We start from the raw sequence: 26256 nt of genomic DNA on the forward strand, positions 1-26256 counted from the left end.
AGTGGGTTCGATTCCCGGGACCACCCATACGTAGAATGTATGCACACATGACTGTAAGTCGCTTTGGATAAAAGCGTCTGCTAAATGGCATATATATATATATATGAACTGGAGTGATTGATTGTCTGCATATATAGTCTACATTATCAGAAAGAAAGAAAGGGACTGTAAAATATATAAAACTCAGGGTGATGCTATTTTCAGAAATAGACCTGACTGTTTTGTGATGACGAAGGCTTTGTTTGTCTGAAGGCATACGAGCCACACAAAAGCAATGCAGAAAACCGACACACAAAGCTGCTTACCTTGGAGACATGAAAAATGCTTTGTCATACAGTAAGAGGTTGTGACGAAAATGCAGTGGGTATAAAAAGGTTTGGTGGCACTTGCAGAAACCTTTGTTGTACTAGGTGGATAGAACATTAACCAAGGTTCTCCAGTCTTTCTGTCTGCCTGTTTGTCTGTCTGTCTGAGCCCACAAATGCCTGTAATGGAGCTAGAGAGAGATACACCCACAAACATCTATTTATCTCGTCTCTCTCTTTTGAACACTGGGGGGAGACAAACTCTTAGTCCAAGATCTAGCTGGTATCCATCCACATGATCATACATGGCTTGGCAATTAGGAGAACATTTTTGACATTATGTCATGTCAATTAAGTGAAAGAAAATGAGATTCTCATATTAACACTGTCTGTTTATAGTGTATTTCCTTAAGGCTACATACATCCTATGAAAATTAGAAATTGGTGAGGAAAGACCACCTACCTGACATGTTGTGGATTAAATTGTAGGAATGTGTAGGGAATTCTGAATTCACTGGAATATAATTAATTTAGGATTGAAACTGAAAAGTGTATTTTTCATTGGCAACACGTTGACAGCCGTTTAAATTGTTTTTATTTTATTTGATTTCGTTCGCTGAACTCCTCCTCTTTCATGATCAACGAGTTCAGTACCACCTGTGACTAATAACTCGTGCCATCACTGCCTGTTGCGTCCGTGGCTCGGTTGAAGACCTAGTTGTTTTCATTTATGAAAATGACAAAACACTGCCTAATTTCATAGGCCTAAATAGCATTATCTTCATTGGACAAATGACAACGTCGTTTCATCTGCCAACGCGTAAAGAATGATGCGGATCGGTTCTAACGTTCTGCATAACTGAGAAATGTTTCCGCATATTGATCATTTCTTCTCCGCGAATGTAGCCACGTTCTCAAGAGAATCCCCCTTTAAGTTTTATCCACGACTCTATGATTGGCATTAGTTGATTCAGCGTCAATAAATTGTTCTTAGAACGCGCTGGGTGGTTTTGGACAACGCTAAGTGACTGCCGATGGACTCATTGCTCGTGTTAACTGGTTTTGAGTCACTGGCATCTCGGGAGGAGCGGCGCGCTGACAGATCTCGGTGATACTGTGGTCATAGTCATTGCGATGTCCACAAAGAAGGCATCGTTGAAGGATAAAGAGACTAAAAACGGAACATCAAAATATGTGTTGGAGAGATGCGCCTCGGTTTGCGAGTATTTTGATATTGCCTTCAAGGTCTGTATTAGGCTATTCTTATTATTGGGATATATATTATTAGGCTATGTTTATGTGCTTATAACAGTATTATGCTTATGGTCATGTTATGGCGCTGCCTGCTGGTATTAATATTGACTAGCCTAATTGAGAAGCTTCACTGGTGGTACAGGTGTCCATCTCTCAAACAAATGAAGGAAAATCTATTAAAATACAGTAGCCTGCCTACTCTGCACACCAGTACACTCTTATAAAAAAGGGTGGCAAAGGGCTGTCGCCAAAGAATAACCCCTTTGGTTCCAGGTGAAACCCTTTTTTTTTAAACTCAGCAAAAAATGAAACGTCCTCTCACTGTCAACGGCATTTATTTTCACCAAACTTAACATGTGTAAATATTTGTATGAACATAACAAGATTCAACAACTGAGACATAAACTGAACAAGTTATACACAGACCTGTGACTAACATAAATTAAATTATGTGTCCCTGAACAAAGTGGGGGTCAAAAGTAACAGTCAGTATCTGGTGTGGCCACCAGCTGCATTAAGTACTGCAGTGCATGTCCTCCTCATGGACTGAGCCAGATTTGCCAGTTGTTACTGTGAGATGTTACCCCACTCTTCCACCAAAGCACCTAGAAGTTCCCGGACATTTCTGGGGGGAATGGCCTTAGCCCTCACCCTCTGATCCAACAGGTTCCAGATGTGCTCAATGGGATTGAGATCCGGGCTCTTCGCTGGCCATGGCAGAACACTGACATTCCTGTCTTGCAGGAAATCACGCACAGAACAAGCAGTATGGCTGGTGGTATTGTCATGCTGGGGGGTCATGTCAGGATGAGCCTGCAGGAGGGGTACCACATGAGGGAGGAGGATGTCTTCCCTGAAACACACAGCATTGAGATTGCCTACAATGAAAACAAGCTCAGTCTGAAGATGCTGTGACACACCTCCCCAGACCATGGTGGACCCTCCACCTCCAAATCGATCCCGCTCCAGAGTACAGGCCTCGGTGTAACACTCATTCCTTCAACGTTAAACGTGAATCCGACCATCACCCCTGGTGAGACAAAACCGCAACTTGTCAGTGAAGAGCATTATTTTGCCAGTCCTGTCTGGTCCAGCGATGGTGGGTTTGTGCCCATAGGAGACGTTGTTGCCAGTGATGTCTGGTGAGGACCTGCCTTACAACAGGCCTACAAGCCCCCAGTCCAGCCTCTCTAAGCCTATTGCGGACAGTCTGTGCACTGATGGAGGGATTTTGCGTTCCTGGTGTAACCTGTCTCCCTGTAGTGCTGTCTTAGGCGTCTCACAGTACGGACATTGCAATTTATTGCCCTGGCCTCATCTGCAGTCCTCATGCCTCCTTGTAGCATGCCTAAGGCACGTTCACGCAGATGAGCAGGGACCCTGAGCATCTTTCTTTTGGTGTTTTTCAGAGTCAGTAGGAAGGCCTCTTTAGTGTCCTACGTTTCTTTTTTTGCTGAGTGTACATGGAACCCAAAACGGGTCTACTTGGAACCAAAAGGGTTTTACCTGGAACCAACATGGGTTCATCATAGGGTTCTCCAATCGGGACAGCCAAAGAACCCTTTTAGGTTCTAGATAGCACCTTTTTTCTAAGAGGGTAGCCCTTGCTTTTGTGAAGTTTCCCCTTAATGCAGCACAATATACCACTATGGAATAATAACAGCTGTTATCATTGTGGCAAGCTTCTATTTTGTTTACATTATTCTTAATTACCACACCACTATCAATTATGTGCCTTACCACACACCAGTGCCCCCCTATTTCACCCTCCCTTATGGATAATGTCAGTGGTGGAAAAAGTACTCAACAGTCATACTTGAGTAAAAGTAAAGATACCTTAATAGAAAATGACTCAAGTAGAAGTAAAAGTCACCCAGTAAAATACTTCTTAAGTATAAGTCTAAAAGTATTTGGTTTTAAATATACTTAAGTACATTTGAGCAATTCCATTTACTTTTGATTCTTAAGTATCACAAGTATAAACACAAGGACACAATTAAATGTTATTTTTTTATTGACTGATAGCCAGGGGCAAACCAACACTCAGACATAATTTACAAACGAAGCGTTTGTGTTTAGTGAGTCCTACAGATTAGAGGCAGTAGGGACGACCAGGGATGTTCTCTTGATAAGTGTGTGAATTGGACCATTTACTTGTTAGAATGTAACGAGTACTTTTGGGTGTCGGAAAATGTATGGACATGATTATCTTTAGGAATGTAGTGAAGCAAAAATGAGCAAAAATATAAATAGTAAAGTACAGATTCCCCCAGAAACTACTTAAGTAGTACTTTACACCACTGGATAATGTATCCAATGTGACACAGGTTTATTTGATATGAATCACAGTATTCAGTCCTCCCATTCTTAGTGAAATCTAAATATTGGCTCAAGGAAGAATGTAGCACTTGGTAATACAGGTTAACTGCATACCACGTAATAGTACATTTCTCTGCAAATCTTAGGGGGAAAAGTCCATGTTATTTAATGTAAAATGTAATTACATTAAAGGTGCATATTGTTACATTGTACTTTTAATCATGAGCGTTTGGGGATTGATCAGAATCAGGAGTGGTTAATGGACGAGACCAAGCAGAAGTACAACAGGTTATTCACATAGTCAAGTAGTTTCACATCAGTCCCATGATGGTTTGTGCAAATATGATCTCTCATACATATCCACTCAAATGTTTTACTGCAGAACACTACTCATGTTGAAATTAATAAGGGTAAGTCCCACACATCAACCACATCATTTAGTCTACAACCTTATAAAGATGAACTCAACGGATGGATAAAATATCCAAACTAAACCAGGCGCCCAATAAATAACCAGGAAATTCAGATGAGGCTAAAACAACAAGAACATTTTGCAGTAGGATCATGAGTCAGTGCTTTGACACTTAACAACACTAGTCATCATGATGTCGTGAAATTCTAGTTTTATAATTTTCACTTCTCATGGATGCACAGCATCATGAAATAATCAACAGATGACTTTTCAGAAAGTCATTTGCATATAAACCAGTTGAACTCTACGATTCATCTCTTAACACCAAACATTGTTCAGTGAAAGCTTGTTTGGAGTTATTACCATTCTTCTGGTCATGTGAGGGTTGATGTCAGTGTGTTGGGCCCAGGTATGACCCCTAACCCCTCTCTCTGACGCCTCTCTAGGTGATGCTGCTGGGAGACTCTGCGGTGGGGAAGACGTGTGTGCTGGTGCGCTTTAAAGACGGGGCCTTTTTGGGAGGCAACTTCATAGCCACCGTGGGAATAGACTTTAGGGTGAGAGAGATGTCAGTAGACTCAGAGTGGGGTCAACTCAGGATGGACGGTTCTTTGTGTCTATACATTCATCATGTAGACATTATGTCTGCTGTTTTGATCTGTTCTTTCTCATTTCTAAATGATCTATTTACAAGATAAACGCTAGAATGTTGTTGAAGAATCCATACATAAAATATTTTCCCATCCTATTTCAGTTAAATCTGTAAATCCAATAACCACTTTAAAGTGTTGTCATGCAGTGATGATGGCTCAAAATGTACAAACCCTTATACAAATCAATCAAGTCCATAGAGTACTTCTGCTACTGTGCTGCATATGGCTCCAGAATGATTGTTTCCAGCCTGGAGGAAATGTACGTTACATTACCCCCACAAACGATGCTCTGCCCTGGCTGGGGTCAAATAAACAAACAGCTCTCATGTGGGGGACAGATTTCCATAGCTACCAACCAGCTGCTGGAGAGACAGAGAGAAAAAGATAGAGAACATGAGTGAGAGATGGAAAAAGATAAATAATGTGGACAGAAAGAAAGACTCTTGGTCCTGCTCCCCCTCCAAAGAAAACACTCTATCTAATGGCTGGTAAAAAGGCGGTTTTGAAGGAAATGATGTTGCATTAAGGCAGTGTTACCACTCAGTGTTGATGGTGTAGACATTAGGACTGCCTGGGATGGGAAGTACAACATGGATAGGGATGTGTGGACCGTTTATGTTTTCCAAATGGAGATTATTTTCTCCATGCTTGTGCAACAGGTAATAACTATTAATGAGATTCATAAATAAGTGCATTATAACAATGAGTTGTGTGTAGTGACCACCCACGGCTACTTGCATTGCATTTGTATTGAACAGAAGATTATAAAGCAAGATGATTTTGAGACTGATACAGGATCAGTCAATATGTTCCTTGCTGAGCCTCCCGCTATACCAGTCAATACCCTGTGTGGATGGGAAGACTGACTAGCTCAAACGTGGCAGGGCTATTTTGGCCCTGCTTCCTTGTAGCAGTTGCTCAGCATGCGGGCTTGTCAACGCGAAGCCGTGTGTGGACAATCTGCGTAATAATTGGAGGGAAAAACGGAAACCCATGGCAACTAATGCAGGGGTTGGACCATGTCTGTTCTGCCAAGGTGGAAGTCTCAATGGGTGGTGACTCCCATTAAGAGGGGCCATTTTAGAAGATTGGACTCACTTCAGAGAGAGTGTATGTCTGTCACAGTGTGCTCACAGGAAAGGCAGGGGCTGACTGTACCCGGGTACTGATAGTGGAGTAATGAGGTTAGCTACGAGGAAGTGATATGTACCAGTTGAATTGTTCACTTCCTTCATTTCAACATTGTTGCTTGTGTCATGTTTTCACTTAGTGACTTTCCTCCTGTTTTCCCCTGAAATACAAACAGGAAGTTTAAAAGGCCAGGTTGAGGTTAACTGGTTCAGTTACCTGCATAATAATGACACCTACACAGCCGACTGACTTTACAACAAGCTGTTATCGGTTGACCTCTACAATGTGTGCCATTGGATTTGTTCGTGAGTGTGTGTGTGTGAGTGGGTGGGTGTATATAAGTATGTATTTGGGACTTAGATTTGAAGGGACACATCATTTCACATGACATGGGCATCTTATTCCTTCTCAATTTTCCATATTCTTTTTTTACTCTCTCGAAGAGCATTTTTCACAAGATATGTTTTTCACTAATCCATATCTGTAGCTAATATTCTTTTTTTCACTCATGACTATTTTAGAATCCTGCCTATACAGGAAATCACATGGCGTCCCTGACAGACACAGGAAATTAGCGGGGGAGTGGGTTGTTATTTTGCCAGTCTTCTTTTTCACTATTGTGCAATTAAGTCTAATTCCAGAACCTCTGTAGTGTGGGTGTAGCAATTGGCTTTCTTTGCCGGCCTCTGAAGCTCCTCTTAGTTTTCATGTTGTCTATATGATTCTATATAGCAGTGCCGATTTTAGCATGGAAATCTTGGTGCCTCCCCCCCAAAAAAGTGGGATGCATGCCATCAAAGCCACAACACTAAACAATACATGAATTGCACTATAATCGTGACAAACGGTGCCCACAAACTATTAGGGCTTACGTAAAGATGTCCCAACACCTTAACACTGCTAAACCTGGCTTTCAGCGGAGCCTTGTCTGGCAGCGAAACAGTTCATTCAGCCTCATTTACTGCCTTTTAAAAACATAGCTGATATGGCAGACTTGCTTAAACAAATGTGGTTCCTACTGACAAATGAGATGTATAAACTATGGCATAAGGGGACGACAAGCGGATAAGAGGCAATCTGTTATTCCGACTAAGATGTTAATGGGCAACGACGGACGTAGTCAATATAACTATTTGTTCAGCACTTTTGAAATGTACAGCGACAGAATTCAGAACATGGGCCGTTCTTACAGTGTACTCCCTGTACAAATCAGAACCTGTCACGACTTCTACCGAAGGTAGCTCCTCTCCCTGTTCGGTCGGCGTCGCCGGTCTACTAGCCACCACCGATCCCTTTTTCCTTTTCTGTTTGTTTTGTCTTTGGTTCTTTTTCACACCTGGTTTCATTTGCGTTCATTTCTGTGTATATAATTGTAACCTGTTGCCTGCCTAAGTTTGTGCGGGATTAGTCGTTTATTGTGAGGTGCTCGGTTAGGTATTACCGTTATTTGTTTTCACGGGTTCTGAAGTAAATTAGTGTCGGAACTTTGTTTGTTCCTCCGTGCGCTTTGTACAGGTTTTCTGTTGTCGAGGGCGTTGTACCTTTTGATTGTGCCATTCCTGTGTTGGTGGACTTTCTTATTAACACGCTTCTCAGACATCCCTGCTCTCCTGCGCCTGACTCCTACACCTACCACCTAGACACACGTTGTCACAGAACCGTAGGATTTAAAAAAAGGGGACATATAAACAGACAATGAAAGCTTTTACAACATTCGATGATTACAGTTCTCCAAAACAGGTTATAGGCTATATGTGCACCACCAAGTTAGAACAGGCGAAATTAAGAGGTGAAAGTAGACCAAATTATTAGGGTGAGGCACATTGAACACCGTTTGGGTGGAAGCTGTACAAAACAGTAGTAAAACAAGCACTGAGCCAAATAAAGCACTGACCTATAGGCTGAAACGACTTTCTGTTTATTTGCAGCTTTATTAACTCAATGATATATATATATATATATATATATTTTTTTTTACATTGTTTGCAAACTGATATGTGACACATATTTATGTCAAAATAACATGTAAAACAGGCAAGCCCACCCAAAAACAAAATATATATATTTATTTATATTATTTTTCTTAAAGTTTGGGGCTCACAGGCCCACCTGCCCTGAATGACGGGTTGCCACTGCTATACAGCATGCTGTGCCATTTCCGGTCTGTTTGTTTGTTCTTTAGAATATTCTTGCTTTCTGAAGCTTCTTAATATTTAAATACCTGTGATGTGTTTTGTCTGAGTCTGTCTCTATTATGCAAAAAGACCCCCATAGACAGTCCTGTGGTTAACTGTTTCCTCTCCTCATCAGAATAAAGTTGTGACGGTGGACAACGCGAAGGTCAAACTCCAGGTGAGAGAGCAGGAACCTCTACACCCAACATTTGATGCCACTATTCCTTATCCCTACCAGTCTAATTCATTAAACCACAGTCAGTATCATAATATTACACAGTGGGCAGTGGCGTATGTGGTCAACATGCAAGTGTCCCTATGTAACCACAGCGTATCTATTGCAAATACGTTATCATATCCTGTTCTATTGACAATTCTGGCTGAGAGGTGCCAAACATTTAAATGCCTTTGGTGGGTTTTGTTTGAGCAGCACACCACACTGCATCCCATTGCTGGCTTGCCTCTGAAGCTAAGCAGGGTTGGTCCTGGTTGGTACCTGGATGGGAGACCAGATGCTGCTGGAAGTGGTGTTGGAGGGCCAGTAGGAGGCACTCTTTCCTATGGTCTAAAATAATATATTCAATTGCACCAGGGTAGTGATTCGGGACATTGCCCTGTGTAGGGTGCCATCTTTCGGATGGGATGTTGAACAGGTGTCCTGACTCTGTGGTCACTAAATATCACATGCCACTTATGGTAAGATTCGGGATATTAACCTCAGTGTCCTGGTTCAATTCTCAATCTGGCTGTCATACCATCATCCCCAGCTCCCCACCTAATCATCCCCAGCTTCCAATTGGTTCATTCATCCCCCTCCTCTTCCATGTAACTATTCCCCAGGTCATTTCTGTAAATGATCAACTTACCTGGTAAAAAAATAAATAAGCCACGTGACTATTCTAATGTATTATACTGTAAAATATATTGATCATTAATGTCACGCATTTCCCATTATGACGTGCATACCATTGCATGCTCATTGGTTGCTGCTGTTTGGGATATTGTCCTGTTTTCCAGGTTTATTACATTGTTATAATTAATTTTTCACCTCTTTCTCCCAGATCTGGGATACTGCAGGACAGGAGAGATTCCGCAGTGTCACGCACGCTTACTACAGAGACGCACAGGGTAATCTCTGCTATATTGAAACACTTCCTGGTTGTGTGTGTGGTAGAATGCTAAGAACACGTGTCTGTGTGAGACTCTGCCTTTCTCTCCTCAGCCCTCCTCCTGCTCTATGACATCACCAGCAAGTCATCCTTTGACAACATCAGGGTGAGAAACATATCATGTCACTCTTCACTCCTCCTTATCTCCTCACGTCTTCTCATAAGCCCCCTTTTAGAGGAAGAACCCAGAATTCATTTTACATGCCAAGTAATATATGGCCTCCACATTACATTACTGAAGTCACCTCCACAATGACATTTCATGACATTTCCAAAAAGCCATTTTTTTTAGTTTTTGAAGGTTTGGGGATAAGGGGCAGCGCAGAATGGAGAATGTAGAATAGTAACCAGAGCAGAGAAATGTATTCTGTTTTTGTAGAGAGGGTCTCCTTTAGCACTAGTATTTTTACTGACTAATCTCCTGTTTAATCTCTCCCCCCTCCCATATAGGCCTGGCTGACTGAAATTCATGAGTATGCTCAGAAGGATGTGGTCATCATGTTGCTCGGCAACAAGGTGTGAGCTATACATACTTTTGGTTTTGTAGAGTGTATCAAGAGAAGTCGTCATACCAAAAGTAACAATAAGAACACAACACACACAGAAACATATTTGTCTCTGCTATTGACTTTGGAGCCTAATTACACACACACACCCACACACACAGTGTCTCAGCCTCAGTTTATATTGAAGCTGAATTATTTATTTTTTTATTTCACCTTTATTTAACCAGGTAGGCAAGTTGAGAACAAGTTGTCATTTACAGTTGTGACCAGGCCAAGATAAAGCAAAGCAGGTTGACACGTGAATACGTGTTGTGATGATTTCAAATAGAACTGGTGGCATCTCCAGTTCAGCAGCACTCATAGATTATGTGCCCCCTCTGGTGGTGCTACTACAGAGATACTGGGTCATTGCTGTCACGTTCCCCCAGACATAATTTATTCCCAGAGCTGGGGAGAGCAGCAGGACAGGGCACATTTCTCTCTCGGAGCAATGTTTGGCCTGTGGTCAGAGACTCAGAGGCAGCCTGGAGACTGCCCTGGGAACTGCTGTGGCTTGTGTGGGCTGATGTAGTGGTGCCTTTGGATCTAATGGACTAGTTGTGTCCATGACTCTCCTCTGCTCTGTCCAAACAGACGGACATGGCCGGAGAGAGGGTCATCAAGCGTGAGGAGGGAGAGAAGCTGGCCAAGGTAAGAGACAAGGCCCACTTAAGGGTTTGCTCCACTCTCCTACCACAAAACACCAAGTAGCCTCTTCAAAAGCAACTGCACAGCACTGTGAAATGACAACAGGCTTGAAATGTTGATTTATATACTGTACTTGTGAACTGATGTTCCCTCAAGTGTTAGAGAGCTGTATCACTCTGAGTGTTTGGTAGTGAGTTCATTCATATGATGAATGTGGTGTACTTGAGTAGTGCCATTAAAAGCCCTGGATGCTTCTCAGGAATATGGAGTCCCTTTCATGGAGACCAGTGCCAAGACTGGAGTCAACGTAGAGCTGGCCTTCCTGGCTGTAGCAAAGTAAGTCACGACTCATGTTATTTCTAAATGAAAGTTGCACTGTATGTGAAAGGGCAAAGACATATTGCCCAATTATGTTCCTCATCCCTCCTTCTCTTTCCCTTATGTTTTCAATTTCTCTGCTCTGCACTGCTCCATCCCACACTCTCGCTCTCTCGCTCTCGCTCTCTCGCTCTCTCTCTCTCTCTCTCTCTCTCTCTCTCTCTCTCTCGCTCTCGCTCTCGCTCTCGCTCTCGCTCTCGCTCTCGCTCTCGCTCTGCCAGGGAGTTGAAGCACAGAGCTGCCCAGCAGCCCAACGAGCCCAAGTTCCAGATCCATGAATACATTGCGTCTGAGAAGCAGAAGTCTGGCTGCTGTGGTGGCTACATGTAGCTGAACCTCTCACCAACTGTTACACCACACCAGGCCACAGTGAGAGAGGAGCGAGAGAGATACAAACATCTATGGAGGGAGGGAGGGAGGGAGGGAGGGAGATAAAGAGAGAGAGAGAGCAGTAGAGAGACAGTCCCCCTAAAATAGCATCATCCGATAGCGAGTAGTCAAAAAGAGCAGAGCAACCACATTGTGAAAAAGAGAGCACCTGGTCTGCTCACCACTTACTTGGAAAGCCTATGGCAACCAGACAACCCTCATTCTGCCCCTATTAGGAGAAAAACCATGTCAGTGTTTTCAGTTGGATAGAAATCCTTTAGCAGTGTATTTAAAATGTGAATTTATATTTGAAACATGCTCAGATCATTTAGTTCATGTGTATCACATGCTGCAGCCTGTCAGCCTTACTCATTATTGCCATAAGGAAGGATTGGAAATCCAAATGGAATTTCTTGCCCCAATATTGCCATATTTACAAAGAAATGAAGAAATGATCTGATCACTTTATGTAAAGATGTTAGCTGGAATAAAATACAGATTTTTGGGGGGCTCATGGCTTCATATGTTTCACCACATTCTATTCAGGACTAAATGCCATTATACATGTTGTATGAGGAGTACCCTCTACTACTGTGGCGTCATACACAGCGTGTTCCAGATGCGGCCTCTTCCGGTTAAAATATGTCTAATGACAGTAATTTTGTAATTATACTCCAAATTAAAAGTATTTTCTGAAATGTTGTGGTCAAATGTTAATTGAGGTGGTGGTCAGAAGTTCCAGCATGAGTTTTGATTTGCTTTTAAATGTGCCATCCACCACGTGCCATCCACCAATGAGAGAGCTCCCTCAGACACTGTTGTTGTGGAGCCTCTATCAGTCATCATTAATGGATGTTATTGTTGTGTCTCTACTGTACATGGGTTGTTCATGGGTTGCATTGTGTAAAATGTTCCTTTGTATTTGGTTCATTATGAATGTTTGCTTATTGAATTTGCTTGATGTCACAATTATTGTCACTCTATGGAGGTGTCACAGTGATCACAAAGTGCCATGGAAAAGTGCTTTGTTATCGTACAGTATATAAAAACTATTTTTTTTGTAATGAAGATGGTGGTTTTTTATTGCAGTGTGTGTTTGTATATCTGTTCTTTGAGTCTCTGGGGAGGAGGAAATAGGTCTGGGTTTCCCCACTGGCGGCCACTGGTGGTTTTATTTTATTCTGAGCAACAAAAAGAATACATACAGTACCAGTCAAATGTTTGGACACAACTACTCAAGGGGTTTTCTATATTTTTACTATTTTCTAAATTGCGGAATAATAGTGAAGACATCAAAACTTGAAATAACACATGGAATCATGTAGAAACCAAAATGTTCTTAAACAAATTGAAATATATTTTATTCAAAGTAGCCAAGGTTTGCCTTGACAGCTTTACACACTTTTGGCATTCTCTCAACCAGCTTCACCTGGAAGGCTTCTCCAAAAGTGTTGAAGGAGTTCCCACATATGCTGAGCACTTATTGGCTGCTTTTTCTTCACTCTGATTCCAACGCACACCAAACCATCTCAATTGGGTTGAGGTTGGGAGATTGTGGAGGCCAGGTCATCTGATGCAGCACTCCATCATTCTCCTTCCTGGTCAAATAGCCCTTGCACAGCCGGGAGGTGTGTTGGGTCATTGTTCTGTTGAAAAATCTATGATTTTCCCACTAAGTGCAAACCAGATGGGATGGCGTATTGCTGCAGAACGCTGTGGTAGCCATGCTGGTTAAGTGTGCCTTGAATTCAAAGTAAATCACTGACGGTGTCACCAGCAAAGCTCCCCCACATCATCACACCTCCTCCATGCCTCATGGTGGGAACCACACATGTGGAGATCATCTGTTCAACTTATCTGCATTTCACAAAGATACAGCGGTTGGAAACAAAAATCTCAAAGGACAGATTTCCACCAGTCTAATGTCCATTGCTTGTGTTTCTTGGCCCAAGCAAGTCTCTTGTTATTGGTGTCCTTTAGTAGTGGTTTCTTTTCAGCAATTCGACCATGAAGGCCTGATTCACGCAGTCTCCTCTGAACAGTTTATGTTGAGATGTGTCTGTTACTTGAACCCTGTGAAGCATTTATTTGGGCTGCAATTTCTGAGGCTGGTAAATCTAATGAACTTATACTCTGCAGTAGAGGTAACTCTGAGTCTTCCTTTCGTGGGGCGGTCCTCATGAGAGCCAGTTTCCTTACAGCGCTTGATGGTTTTAGCGACTGTACTTGAAGAAACGTTCAAAGTTCTTGGAATTTTCCGCATTGACTGAGCTTCATGTCTTAAAATAATGATGCACTGTCATTTCTCTGTGCTTATTTGAGTTGTTCTTGCCATAATATAACCTTGGTCTTTTACCAAATAGGGCTATCTTCTGTATACTACTCCTACCTTGTCACAACGCAACTGATTGGCTCAAATGCACAGCCATTAAGAAGGAAAGGAATTCAACAAATTAACTTTTAACAAGGCACACCTGTTAATTGAAATGCATTCCAGGTGACTACCTCATGAAGGTGGTTGAGATTCTTCCGTTGGCATTGAGGAGTACACCACATCAGTCACTGGATTCATCAATAAGTGCATCGATGACGTCGTCCCCACAGTGACCGTACGTACATTCCCCAACCAGAAGTAATTGATTACAGGCAACATCCACACTGAACTAAAGGGTAGAGCTGCCACTTTCAAGGAGTAGGACTCTCCTATGCCCTCCGATGAACCATCAAACAGGCAAGGTGTCAATACAGGACTAAGATTGAATCATACTACACCGGCTCCGATGCTCGTGGTAGGGCTTGCAAATTATTACAGACTACAAAGGGAAGCACAGCCGCGAGCTGCCCAGTGACACGAGCCTACCAGATGAGCTAAATTATTTATATGCTTGCTTCAAGGCTAACAACACTGAAACATGCATGAGAGCATCAGCTGTTCTGGACAACTGTGTGATCACGCTCTCCGTAGCTAATGTGAGTAAGACCTTTAAACCGCTCTACATTCACAAGGCCGCAGGGCCAAACGGATTACCAGAATGTGTACTCCGAGTATGTGCTGACCAACTGGCGAGTGTCTTCACTGATATTTTCAACCTCTACCTGTCTGAGTCTGTAATACCAACATGTTTCAAGCAGACCACCATAGTGCCTGTGCCCAAAAACACTAAGGTAACCTGCCGCCTAAATGACTACCGACCCGTTGCACTCAAATCTGTAACCATGAAGTGCTTTGAAAGGCTGGTCATGGCTTACATCAACACCATTCTCCGAGAAACCCTAGACCCACTCCAATTTACATACCGCCCCAAAGGATCCACAGATGACGCAATCTCTATTGCACTCCTATCAGCCCTTTCCCACCTGGACAAAAGGAGCACCTATATATGACTACAGCTCAGCGTTCAACACCATAGTGCCCTCAAAGCTCATCACTAAGCTAAGGACCCTGGGACCAAACACCTCCCTCTGCAACTGGATCCTGGACTTCCTGACGGGTTGACCCCAGGTGGTAAGGGTAGGTAACAACACATCTGCCACTTTGATCCTCAACACAAAGGCCCCTCAGTCCCCTCTTGTACTCCCTGTTCATCCTTGACTGCATGGCCAGGCATGACTCCAACATCATCATTAAGTTTGCAGACGACACAACAGTGGTAGGCATGATCATTGACAATGATAAGACAGCCTATAGGGAGGAGGTCAGAGACCTGGACGTGTGGTGCCAGGACAACAACCTCTCCCTCAACGTGATCAAGACAAAGGAGATGATTGTGGACTAAAGGAAAAGGAGGACCAAGCATGCTCCCATTCTCATCGACGGGGCTGTAGTGGAGAAGGTTGAGAGCTTCAAGTTCCTTGGTGTTCAAATCACCAACAAACTATCTTAACAGTTTCTATCCCCAAACCATAAGTTTCCTGAACAGCTAATCAAATGCCCCCCCCATTTTACTCCGCTGCTACTCTCTGTTTATTATTCATGTATAGTCACTTTAGCTCTACCTACATGTACATATTACCTCAATTACATTGACTAATCTGTGCCCCCTGTATATGGGATGGCAGGGTAGCCTAGTCGTTAGAGTGTTGGACTAGTAACCAGAAGGTTGCAAGTTCAAACCCCTGAGCTGACAAGGTACAAATCTGTCGTTCTGCCCCTGAACAGGCAGTTAACCCACTGTTCCTAGGCCATCATAGAAAATAAGAATTTGTTCTTAGCTGACTTGCCTAGTAAAAGAAAATAAATGTAGCCTCGCTACTGTTATTTTACTGCTGCTCTTTAATTTTTTTACTTATATATTTTTTACAAAACACTTGTTTTTCATAAAACTGCATTGTTGGTTAAGGGCTTGTAAGCAAGCATTTCACAAACTTTTGACTGGTACTGTATATATATATTTCTTGGGTGGAATTTCCATTGTTGGACATAGAAGACTAAAAATACCAGGAAACCAGCTTCAAGTGATTTTAATATAAGTATGTACCTAAGTATTATCACGCATAATAGAGACACATGATCGTATACAAATGAAAGTAAGGTTTGAAAGTATTATGTTTTAGTCAAACGTGTGTATGTTTGGGCTTTTTGCAGTCTACAAATTATTTGTAATCATGTGCCAGCCCCAAACCAACCGCTCCAGAGAAAATCGGCCAGTGGCTGAATCTAGTTGATGATCCCTGCTGTAGGTGGATGGGATGTGATGTACTGAAGTTGCCTCCCACCAGGTGACAGCATTTCTTTTCAAATAATAAAAGGGCGTTACGCTATTTACCACTGCTGGCTCAGTTTTCCTTTTTAAAGAGCCACTCAACACGCTGATTGGCAGGTGTGTTTTTCTGTAGAAAAACAAGATTTCAGTCTTGGGGTGTTTCCTGACGGATTCCGCGTTTGGTTAATGATGTTTGTCCGCCATGAGAAGCCTATTTCACTTCCTCAAAATCCCCATAATGAATCTAATATTACTCAAGAAATATGTCATTATTTTTTACGTTTTTACCTAGGATGTTTTAGTTGCGTTTATTTTACATCTAACTGAATGAAGTGTGTGGTACAGTATTTCTCAAGTAAAGAAATGCAACACACGTTATCGTATGTAAACAAAGTCGGAGCTGCTGGGCAGGTCTGTCTCATTGTCTATGCTATTGGATAGAGAGAAATCACTGCAGCTGTTCACCCCATGTTAGTAGGCAAATGAAACTCGTCAATACAAAACCCAACCTTCATTACCAGTTGTGACACACAGATGTTCCACACTCAGTTTTAGACAAGACTGACTTTATGACCCAAATTATCCTATTTACACTTTGTAGTCAATTTTGACACACTGTTTCTGACTCATATCAATGCCACTTAGGCCGTTTTCAAAGGGATTCGTTGATTTTTAAAGGCAGTGAAACCTCCATGGAACTTGTCCTCCTCCACACAGTTGTACAGCTGTACCAATGATTCAATCAAACACAAACAAGAATCATTAATTCCTCAGAAACATCACATAGCAACCGTCAGCCTTTCTGTATGCATAGTTTGAGATGATAGGCTTATGAGTGAGTCATCAATAAATTATAGTGAGTCATCACCTACACTCGATCCCTCCGATGTCAACAACTACAGACCAGTATCCCTTCTCTCTTTTCTCTCCAAAACTCTTGAGCGTGCCGTCCTTGGCCAGCTCTACCGCTATCTCTCTCAGAATGACCTTCTTGATCCAAATCAGTCAGGTTTCAAGACTAGTCATTCAACTGAGACTGCTCTTCTCTGTATCACGGAGGCGCTCCGCACTGCTAAAGCTAACTTCTCTCCTCTGCTCTCATCCTTCTAGACCTAGGCCCTTCGATACTGTGAACCATCAGATCCTCCTCTCCACCCTCTCCGAGTGTGGGCATCTCACAGAGACAGACAGACACAGAGTGAGGGGTCCTACCTGACAGGTCGCTCCTACCAGGTGGCGTGGCGAGATGTCTCCTCACCACGCATAACCACTGGTGTAATCTGTTCTAGGCCCTCTCTATTTCATACACCAAGTCACTTGGCTCTGTCATAACCTCACATGGTCTCTCCTATCATTGCTATGCAGGACGGCACAATTAATCTTCTCCTTTCCCCCTTCTGATGACCAGGTGGCGAATCGCATGGCATCTGCATGTCTGGCAGACATATCAGTGTGGATGACGGATCACCACCTCCCGCTGAACCTCAGCAAGACGGATATCTTCCTCCCGGGTTGGACTGCCCGTTCCATGATCTCGCCATCACGGTTGACAACTCCATTGTGTCCTCCTCCCAGAGCGCTAAGAACCTTTTGGCGTGATCCTGGACAACACCCTGACGTTCTCCTAACATCAAGGCGGTGTCCCGTTCCTGTAGGTTCATGCTCTACAACATCCGCAGAGTACGACCCTGCCTCACACAGGAAGCGATGCAGGTCCTAATCCAGGCACTTGTCATCTCCTCTTGATTACTGCACCATATGTTGGCTGGGCTCCCTGCCTGTGCCATTAAACCCTACAACTCATCCAGAACGTACCAGCCCGTTGGTGTTCAACCTTCCCAAGTTCTCTCACGTACAGCTCCTCCGCTCTCTCCACTGGCTTCCAGTTGAAGCTCGCATCCGCTACAAGACCATGGTGCTTTGAGCTGTGAGGGGAACGGCACCTCAGTACCTCCAGGCTCTGATCAGGCCCTACACCCAAACAAGGGACTGTTGTTCATCCACCTCTGGCCTGCCGCCTCCCTACCACTGAGGAATACAGTTCCCGCTCAGCCCAGTCAAAACTGTTCGCTGCTCTGGCCCCCAATGGTGGAACAAACTCCCTCACGACGCCAGGACAGCGGAGTCAATCACCACCTTCCGGAGACACCTGAAACCCCACCTCTTCAAGGAATACCTAGGATACCATATGTTTGATGTTCCTTCTCACCCCCCTTCTCCCCCCTGTGATTTAGATGCAAGTGGCTGTTCCACTGGTTGTCATAAGGTGTATGCACCAATTTGTAAGTCGCTCTGGATAAGAGCGTCTGCTAAATGACTTAAATGTAAATGTAAATGTAATTATATTCAGGACATTACCATGCATTGATAAGTGTACCTGGCAAATGTATAGAGAAGTAACAACTCTGCTGTGGTTTTGGTTCAGTGAGGTCCTTGCCGTTTTAGTGATGATGTAATATAGCATTTCTCAAGGAGGGTCTAGGCCCCTTCCTTCCACATAAAGGTTTGCATTTCTTCAGAATTGCAGGGTGGGGAGGTAGGCCTATTCAGAAGAGGTTCTGTCTATCAGTGAGTGTGTGTTCTCACAGAGACAGACAGACATAGAGAGGGGGAGGGAGAGAGAAGGAGCACATGTGGTAAATGCAGATGTCTTCTCCTGAGCATAATATGTGTAATCTATAAGTAGAAAACATATTTCAACATCAGGAATATGCAGTACAGTGAAGGCTGCTGAGGTGAGGACGGCTCATAATTATGTCTGGAACTGAGCGAATAGAATGGCATCAAACACCTGGAAACCATATGTTTGATGTTGTTGATACCGTACCACCAACCTCCTGTGATACAGTGCCATATGTTTGATGTTGTTGATACCGTACCACCAACCTCCTGTGATACAGTGCCATATGTTTGATGTTGTTGATACCGTACCACCAACCTCCTGTGATACAGTGCCATATGTTTGATGTTGTTGATACCGTACCACCAACCTCCTGTGATACAGTGCCATATGTTTGATGTTGTTGATACCGTACCACCAACCTCCTGTGATACAGTGCCATATGTTTGATGTTGTTGATACCGTACCACCAACCTCCTGTGATACAGTGCCATATGTTTGATGTTGTTGATACCGTACCACCAACCTCCTGTGATACAGTGCCATATGTTTGATGTTGTTGATACCGTACCACCAACCTCCTGTGATACAGTGCCATATGTTTGATGTTGTTGATACCGTACCACCAACCTCCTGTGATACAGTGCCATATGTTTGATGTTGTTGATACCGTACCACCAACCTCCTGTGATACAGTACCATATGTTTGATGTTGTTGATACCGTACCACCAACCTCCTGTGATACAGTGCCATATGTTTGATGTTGTTGATACCGTACCACCAACCTCCTGTGATACAGTGCCATATGTTTGATGTTGTTGATACCGTACCACCAACCTCCTGTGATACAGTACCATATGTTTGATGTTGTTGATACCGTACCACCAACCTCCTGTGATACAGTACCATATGTTTGATGTTGTTGATACCGTACCACCAACCTCCTGTGATACAGTACCATATGTTTGATGTTGTTGATACCGTACCACCAACCTCCTGTGATACAGTACCATATGTTTGATGTTGTTGATACCGTACCACCAACCTCCTGTGATACAGTGCCATATGTTTGATGTTGTTGATACCGTACCACCAACCTCCTGTGATACAGTAGCACATGTTTGATGTTGTTGATTCTGTACCACCAACCTCCTGTGATACAGTTGATGTTGTTGATACCGTACCACCAACCTCCTGTGATACAGTGCCATATGTTTGATGTTGTTGATACCGTACCACCAACCTCCTGTGATACAGTACCATATGTTGGATGTTGTTGATACCGTACCACCAACCTCCTGTGATACAGTGCCATATGTTTGATGTTGTTGATACCGTACCACCAACCTCCTGTGATACAGTACCATATGTTTGATGTTGTTGATACCGTACCACCAACCTCCTGTGATACAGTGCCATATGTTTGATGTTGTTGATACCGTACCACCAACCTCCTGTGATACAGTACCATATGTTTGATGTTGTTGTTACCGTACCACCAACCTCCTGTGATACAGTGCCATATGTTTGATGTTGTTGATACTGTACCACCAACCTCCTGTGATACAGTGCCATATGTTTGATGTTGTTGATACCGTACCACCAACCTCCTGTGATACAGTACCATATGTTGGATGTTGTTGATACCGTACCACCAACCTCCTGTGATACAGTGCCATATGTTTGATGTTGTTGATACTGTACCACCAACCTCCTGTGATACCGTACCACCAACCTCCTGTGATACAGTACCATATGTTGGATGATGTTGATACCGTACCACCAACCTCCTGTGATACAGTAGCATATGTTTGATGTTGTTGATACCGTACCACCAACCTCCTGTGATACAGTACCATATGTTTGATGTTGTTGATACCGTACCACCAACCTCCTGTGATACAGTACCATATGTTTGATGTTGTTGATACCGTACCACCAACCTCCTGTGATATAGTACCACCAACCTCCTGTGATACAGTACCATATGTTTGATGTTGTTGATACCGTACCACCAACCTCCTGTGATACAGTACCATATGTTTGCAGAAGGACCACATGCATTTGTCACAACATGGCAGCAGCAGCAATCATTTTTGTGCATGCACTTGTCGATCATTAGGGCCAATAGCATGCATGCACCATTCATTTATGCGCCTCCCTCCTCCTGGGGTATTTGAGTAGTGATTGGTGTTACCATCTGTCTTCTCCACCTACGTCACTGACCTTTATAAAGTAGTCTGCTGAGTTTAATTTAGTGTCAGATTAGAGAATAGAGTTTTGGAGAAAAGTCAACGCATACATATAGTTAATAGAACTTTGGGCGACACATCTCGGGTTGGCATACATCCCCTGTATGCACAAAGGTTAGGAGTTGCTTTTGAAAGTGAGTTGCGACTGCGGGTGACATCCAGTCACCAAGGACGGCACCTTATAAACAGACCGATTGGATGCCAGACGCTCTTCCTTGAGAACGGTAGAGAGATTTCTGTTGACGGGTACCACTCGTGTTCAGTATCCCAAACTGAGTTTACTTGGCAACTTCCAGCTAGTGAACGATCATTCTCACAAGCAACGGGTTGAATTGGTGAAATAAATAGCAGAAACTATGCCCAGCAAAAGTGAAGATAATCGGCCAAGACTCTGCCTGCTGGAGAAAGGGGACAATGGTTATGGGTTCCATCTCCACGGTGAGAAGGGTAAGACCGGGCAGTTCATACGGCTTGTGGAGCCCGACAGTCCTTCGGAAACTTCTGGGATTCGCGCGGGGGACCGACTAGTGTTCGTGAACGGGGAGAACGTGGAGAGCGAGAGCCATCAACAGGTTGTGTCCCGGATAAAAGCCACGGTGGGCCATCTCGAGCTCATTGTTGTCGACCAGGACACTGAGCAACTGTTGAAAAAACACAAGATGAAGTGTCTCAAAGAATATGTCACGGAGCCCATTCCTTTACCCAGCGACGACGAGTCAGAAAGCGAAGAAGTTAAGGAGAACGGGACACCATGCGGGACACGGAGAGAATCCACACCCATCCCGGGAAATAACGGAGATCACCATGGCCACGTAGAGCTCCATAGCCATGTTGAGAAAAAGCTAAGCATAAACTCTGAGAAGGTGAGTGTGCCAAAGTGCAAAACCTGAATAATCAATGAAATTCTTATTTTGGTTCATTGATATAGCCTGGTGGTCACAGTAAGCTATATTCTGCAAATATACACTACAGATTCAGTTACAGTTTGCGTAATAGTACCACTGACACTGTCCTAGGGATTTCAATTAAACGAATGAGATGTTTTTTTTATTCATCAATTTATTCACCAGCAATGTGATTAGATTATTTAGAATTTTCAGTCTCCTGTTGTGTAAGTGCACTGTGAAAATAACAATGAATATGGTCAGCTGCAAAGCGCAATATTCCCACTCTCTTCATTGTAGCAGTTTTGGCAGAGATAGCAGGTTGTAGGCGAGTCAGTTGGCTGCACATTTGTTGTGGGTGGTGGTGGGGGTATGAGAGAGGAAGGACAAACAACCTGCTTCAGCCTTGAGTTAAAGTTAATTTGACAGTGATGCTGCACACCACACACATTTGGGGGGGAAAGGGCAACAACATTTTGTGTGTTGTTGTTCTGAGGTTTGAAAAAGAACTGACACTTGACATTGGGGTTGAAGAGAAAGAATGATGTTTACTGAAGCAGATATCTTTGAACACACCACGTCCAACATATTTCTGGCGAATTTATGCTTTCATGACTCACAATGTAATGCACACACAATGGAACACAAGAAACAAATCAAAATACAGTTCTTAGTCCTTGATTATGACCTTCTGCTGTCTATGAAAACAAATGAAGAGATTCATTCCAAAATGCTCTATATCCATTTTCAGAAATGTTGGTAAAGTAGCTTTTATTGTTTAAATAACTTATGAAAGAGATTGGTGTGTTTTTTCACTCATCTCATCATGTCATGAGGTTGTTCATTGACAGACATGTATTTAAAAAAAAATCTATAACTTAATGGTTTCATTTCAGAGGGATAAATAATATATATATATTGTTTTTAGCAAAACGCTATATATCCGCCTCACTCTCAGAGAAATAAGTAGTACTGCTAGGTTTTACAGTCACATTTAACAAATAACATTTAGTTTATTAAAGAACTGAACAAATGATACATTTGTGATATGAATATTTAATTGAGTTATTTTTATTATATGAGATCTGTATGTAAAACATTTAGATTTGACATATTCATCTTATCCAGATCAACATACAGCGCCTTACAACCACATACAGCGCCTTACAGCGCCTTACAGCCACATACAGCGCCTTACAGCCACATACAGCGCCTTACAGCCACATACAGCGCCTTACAGCCACATACAGCGCCTTACAGCCACATACAGCGCCTTACAGCCACTTACAGCCACATACAGCGCCTTACAGCCACATACAGCGCCTTACAGCCACATACAGCGCCTTACAGCCACATACAGCGCCTTACAGCCACATACAGCGCCTTACAGCCACATACAGCGCCTTACAGCCACATACAGCGCCTTACAGCCACATACAGCGCCTTACAGCCACATACAGCGCCTTACAGCCACATACAGCGCCTTACAGCCACATACAGCGCCTTACAGCCACATACAGCGCCTTACAGCGCCTTACAGCCACATACAGCGCCTTCACAAAGTATTCACACCCCTTGACTTATTCCACATTTGGTTGTTTTACAGCCTGAATTTAAAATGGATTTAGTTTAGATTTGTTGTCACTGGCTTATACACTTTACCCCATAATGTCAAAGTGGAATTATGTTTTTAGGAATTTTTATTTATTTTTACAAACGAATAAAATAATGATAGCTGACATTTCTCGAGTCAGTAATTATTCTACACCTTTGTTATAGCAAGCCTAAATAAGTTCAGGAGTAAACATTTGCTTAACAAGTCACATAATAAGTTGCATGGACTCACTCTGTGTGCAATAACAGTGTTAAACATTATTTTAGAATTACTACCTCATCTCTGAACCCCACACATACAAGTACTGTAAGTTTCCTCGGTCGAGCAGTAAATTTCAAACACAGATTCAACCACAAAGACCAGGGAGGAATTCCAATGCCTCGCAAAGATGGGCACCTATTGGTAAAAGCAGACATTGAATATCCCTTTGAGCATTGTGAAGTTACAATGTTAAAGTTACATGTTGGATGGTGTATCAATACACCCAGTCACTACAATGATACATGTGTCCTTCCTAACTCAGTCACCGGAAAGGAAGGAAACCACTCAGGGATTTCACCAGGACGGCAATGGTGACTTTAAACAGTTAGAGTTGAATGGCTGTGATACGAGAAAACGGTGGATGGATCAGAAACATTGTAATTATTCCACAATACTAATCTAATGGACAGAGTAGAAGAAACCCTGTACTGAATAACAATTTTCCAAAGCGTACATCCGGTTTGCAGTAATACTGCAAAAAATGTGGCAAAGCAACTTTTTGTCCTGAATACAAACTGTTATATTTGGAGCAAATCCAATACAACACCTTACTGAGTACCACTTTCCATATTTTCATGCACAGTGGTGGCTGCATCATGTTATGGGTATGCTTGTAATCGTTAAAGACGGGGTAGTTTTTCAGGATAAAAAAAAGAAAGGGAATGGAGGTAAACAGATCGTTGACAAAAAACAGACAATTTAATCCATTTTAATACCATTTTGTAACATAACAAAATGTGGAAAAAGTCAAGGGGTGTGAATTCTTTCAGAAGGCACTATATCACGGTGAAATACACAGTTTACAAACATTCCAATTAAACAATGGATATATAGCATTTTATAAATAACACGTTTGAATATGATATATATTTTTTAAATCTGAGAACAGTAATGTTTTACACACACATGAAGGTACCAATAACCAATCATTTGTAGTGAGAAAAAAACACACAAATTTTGGATAAATAAACTCTTCAAATGCTCCTCACATTGTTCAATAGCCGTTTCTAACTTTATTTATTCTTTAAGAGACTACATTTAGTCTTCACGTCCTCTTAATACCCTCTAGCTAACAGCATGCACGACGTGGGTTCATTCAAACATTGAAGAAAAGAGGGGCACTCCAGAACATCTGTGCCCCCCGCCGTGTCCCGGATGTTTACCCCTGGTCCTCTCCCAGGCCCTCCCAGCCCCTCTCTCTGGTTCCTCTATTGCTGTGACATAATAACCCAGACTTCTTCACTGACACTGCACTGTCTGTTTGGGTCTTTGTGTTCCAATGTGGCTCCGAGTGAATCTCACTGCTGAGTGATTTGCTACCATAACAGTCTAAACAGCAGTCTCACTACCATACCCTGCAGTGCCCAGCCATGACCAGTCCACTCATGTGTTGGACAGGTTGCCGCCAGCCAGACACATGTACAGCATCTTATGGGCTGCTCGAGGGGCTCCTATACATCCTGCATATCCTGTGTATACTATGTGTACCGGATACAGTTGACATGTTTGTGACTTAAACTCTTCTACCATTACACTTCCAATAAAGCAGTAACCCACTGTGCTCTCATTACATTAATCAATATTAAGAGCAGGATTTCTAACACGGTTTAATCTCTGAACTTGCAGGGAAGGTAATGGGGGTCATCTAAGAAACCTTATGAGAACCCGGTTTCCCTCACCCTTAACTTCCATGTTTCGTCCCAATATCCGAAAACACAGCAAATCCACCCCACATATAGGCCCTGCTGTGTCCTGGCTGTGACTCTGTGTCTGCAGGGTAGTTAAATGCTGCGTCTGCAGGGTAGTTAAATGCTGCGTCTGCCTCATCTCTTATCAGTGTGTGTTAACACTAAAAGGCATAGGCCCAGTCAAGGGCCCGGTGACAGACATGACTGTGGAAGATAGAGGACTTGTGCCACATAAAGGCACAGAAATACTGTTGTGCAATGTTGAACAATCTATCAGATCCCCTCAACAGCTAAACATGTTACAGTACATCAGACCACAATATCACATTAGTTAACGCTATAGACTAGAGCAATTGAAGCTCATGGAAACAATGTACTGTGTATTAATGTGCATGTAAATGTATTACTGTAAATGGCCCTCACTTGTAGAGCATCTACATGTCATGGAAAAGTACTCAAGCACCATAGAAAAATAGCCGCAGTTGTGTTGTTGAACACACCGATTGTTCCTCTGTTTACTTTCTAACTCACCCAGATGGCCTACTGGAGTTGTGGTATTATAGTTAACACTGGTACGCACATCAGAAGGAAGTGTTCCATGAACAAACAAGCCCACTTCTGTACCGCTCATATTTCATTGGTTGAATTATAGTTTTCATATTGGACATTTAATGTTTCCCTGGTTTCTAGTGTGTTTGCTTGCTTTCTAAATGAAATAGTTAGAGAGAATACATTACTTGACAGTTTAAAGGCCCAGTGCAGGCAAACATGTGATTTTACTCTGTTTTATATTTATTTCCACACTACGAGGTTGGAATAATACTGTGTATTTGTGAAAATGATGATAATGGCCTTTAAGTGTAAGAGCTGTTTAA

General features: G+C 42.8%; 2 protein-coding genes across 3 annotated transcripts in view; both read left to right on the plus strand.

Annotated features, from left to right (window-relative positions):
* Positions 1-946: 946 nt before the first annotated feature.
* On the plus strand, positions 947-12425 carry LOC118364668 (ras-related protein Rab-37-like). 2 transcript variants are annotated; one of them, XM_052491324.1, is made up of 9 exons: positions 947-1550; positions 4737-4847; positions 8385-8426; positions 9310-9376; positions 9471-9523; positions 9868-9933; positions 10557-10613; positions 10870-10946; positions 11210-12425. In XM_052491324.1, the coding sequence occupies exons 1-9, from the start codon at positions 1440-1442 to the stop codon at positions 11316-11318; spliced, it is 693 nt and encodes a 230-aa protein (XP_052347284.1). In that variant the 5' UTR covers positions 947-1439; the 3' UTR covers positions 11319-12425. The 2 variants fall into 2 exon arrangements, with proteins under 2 accessions (XP_052347284.1, XP_052347285.1); XM_052491325.1 differs by lacking the exon at positions 4737-4847.
* Positions 12426-20930: 8505 nt separating this feature from the next.
* Positions 20931-26256, plus strand: part of LOC118365602 (Na(+)/H(+) exchange regulatory cofactor NHE-RF1-like) — a 35347-nt gene continuing 30021 nt past the window's right edge. Inside the window, exon 1 of the mRNA XM_035747949.2 lies at positions 20931-21796. Coding sequence (XP_035603842.1) covers positions 21290-21796 — 507 coding nt within the window. The 5' untranslated portion in view covers positions 20931-21289. The remainder of the gene's footprint in view (positions 21797-26256) is intronic.

Source organism: Oncorhynchus keta, chromosome 32, assembly GCF_023373465.1.
Source record: "Oncorhynchus keta strain PuntledgeMale-10-30-2019 chromosome 32, Oket_V2, whole genome shotgun sequence".
Lineage (NCBI taxonomy): Eukaryota > Metazoa > Chordata > Actinopteri > Salmoniformes > Salmonidae > Oncorhynchus > Oncorhynchus keta.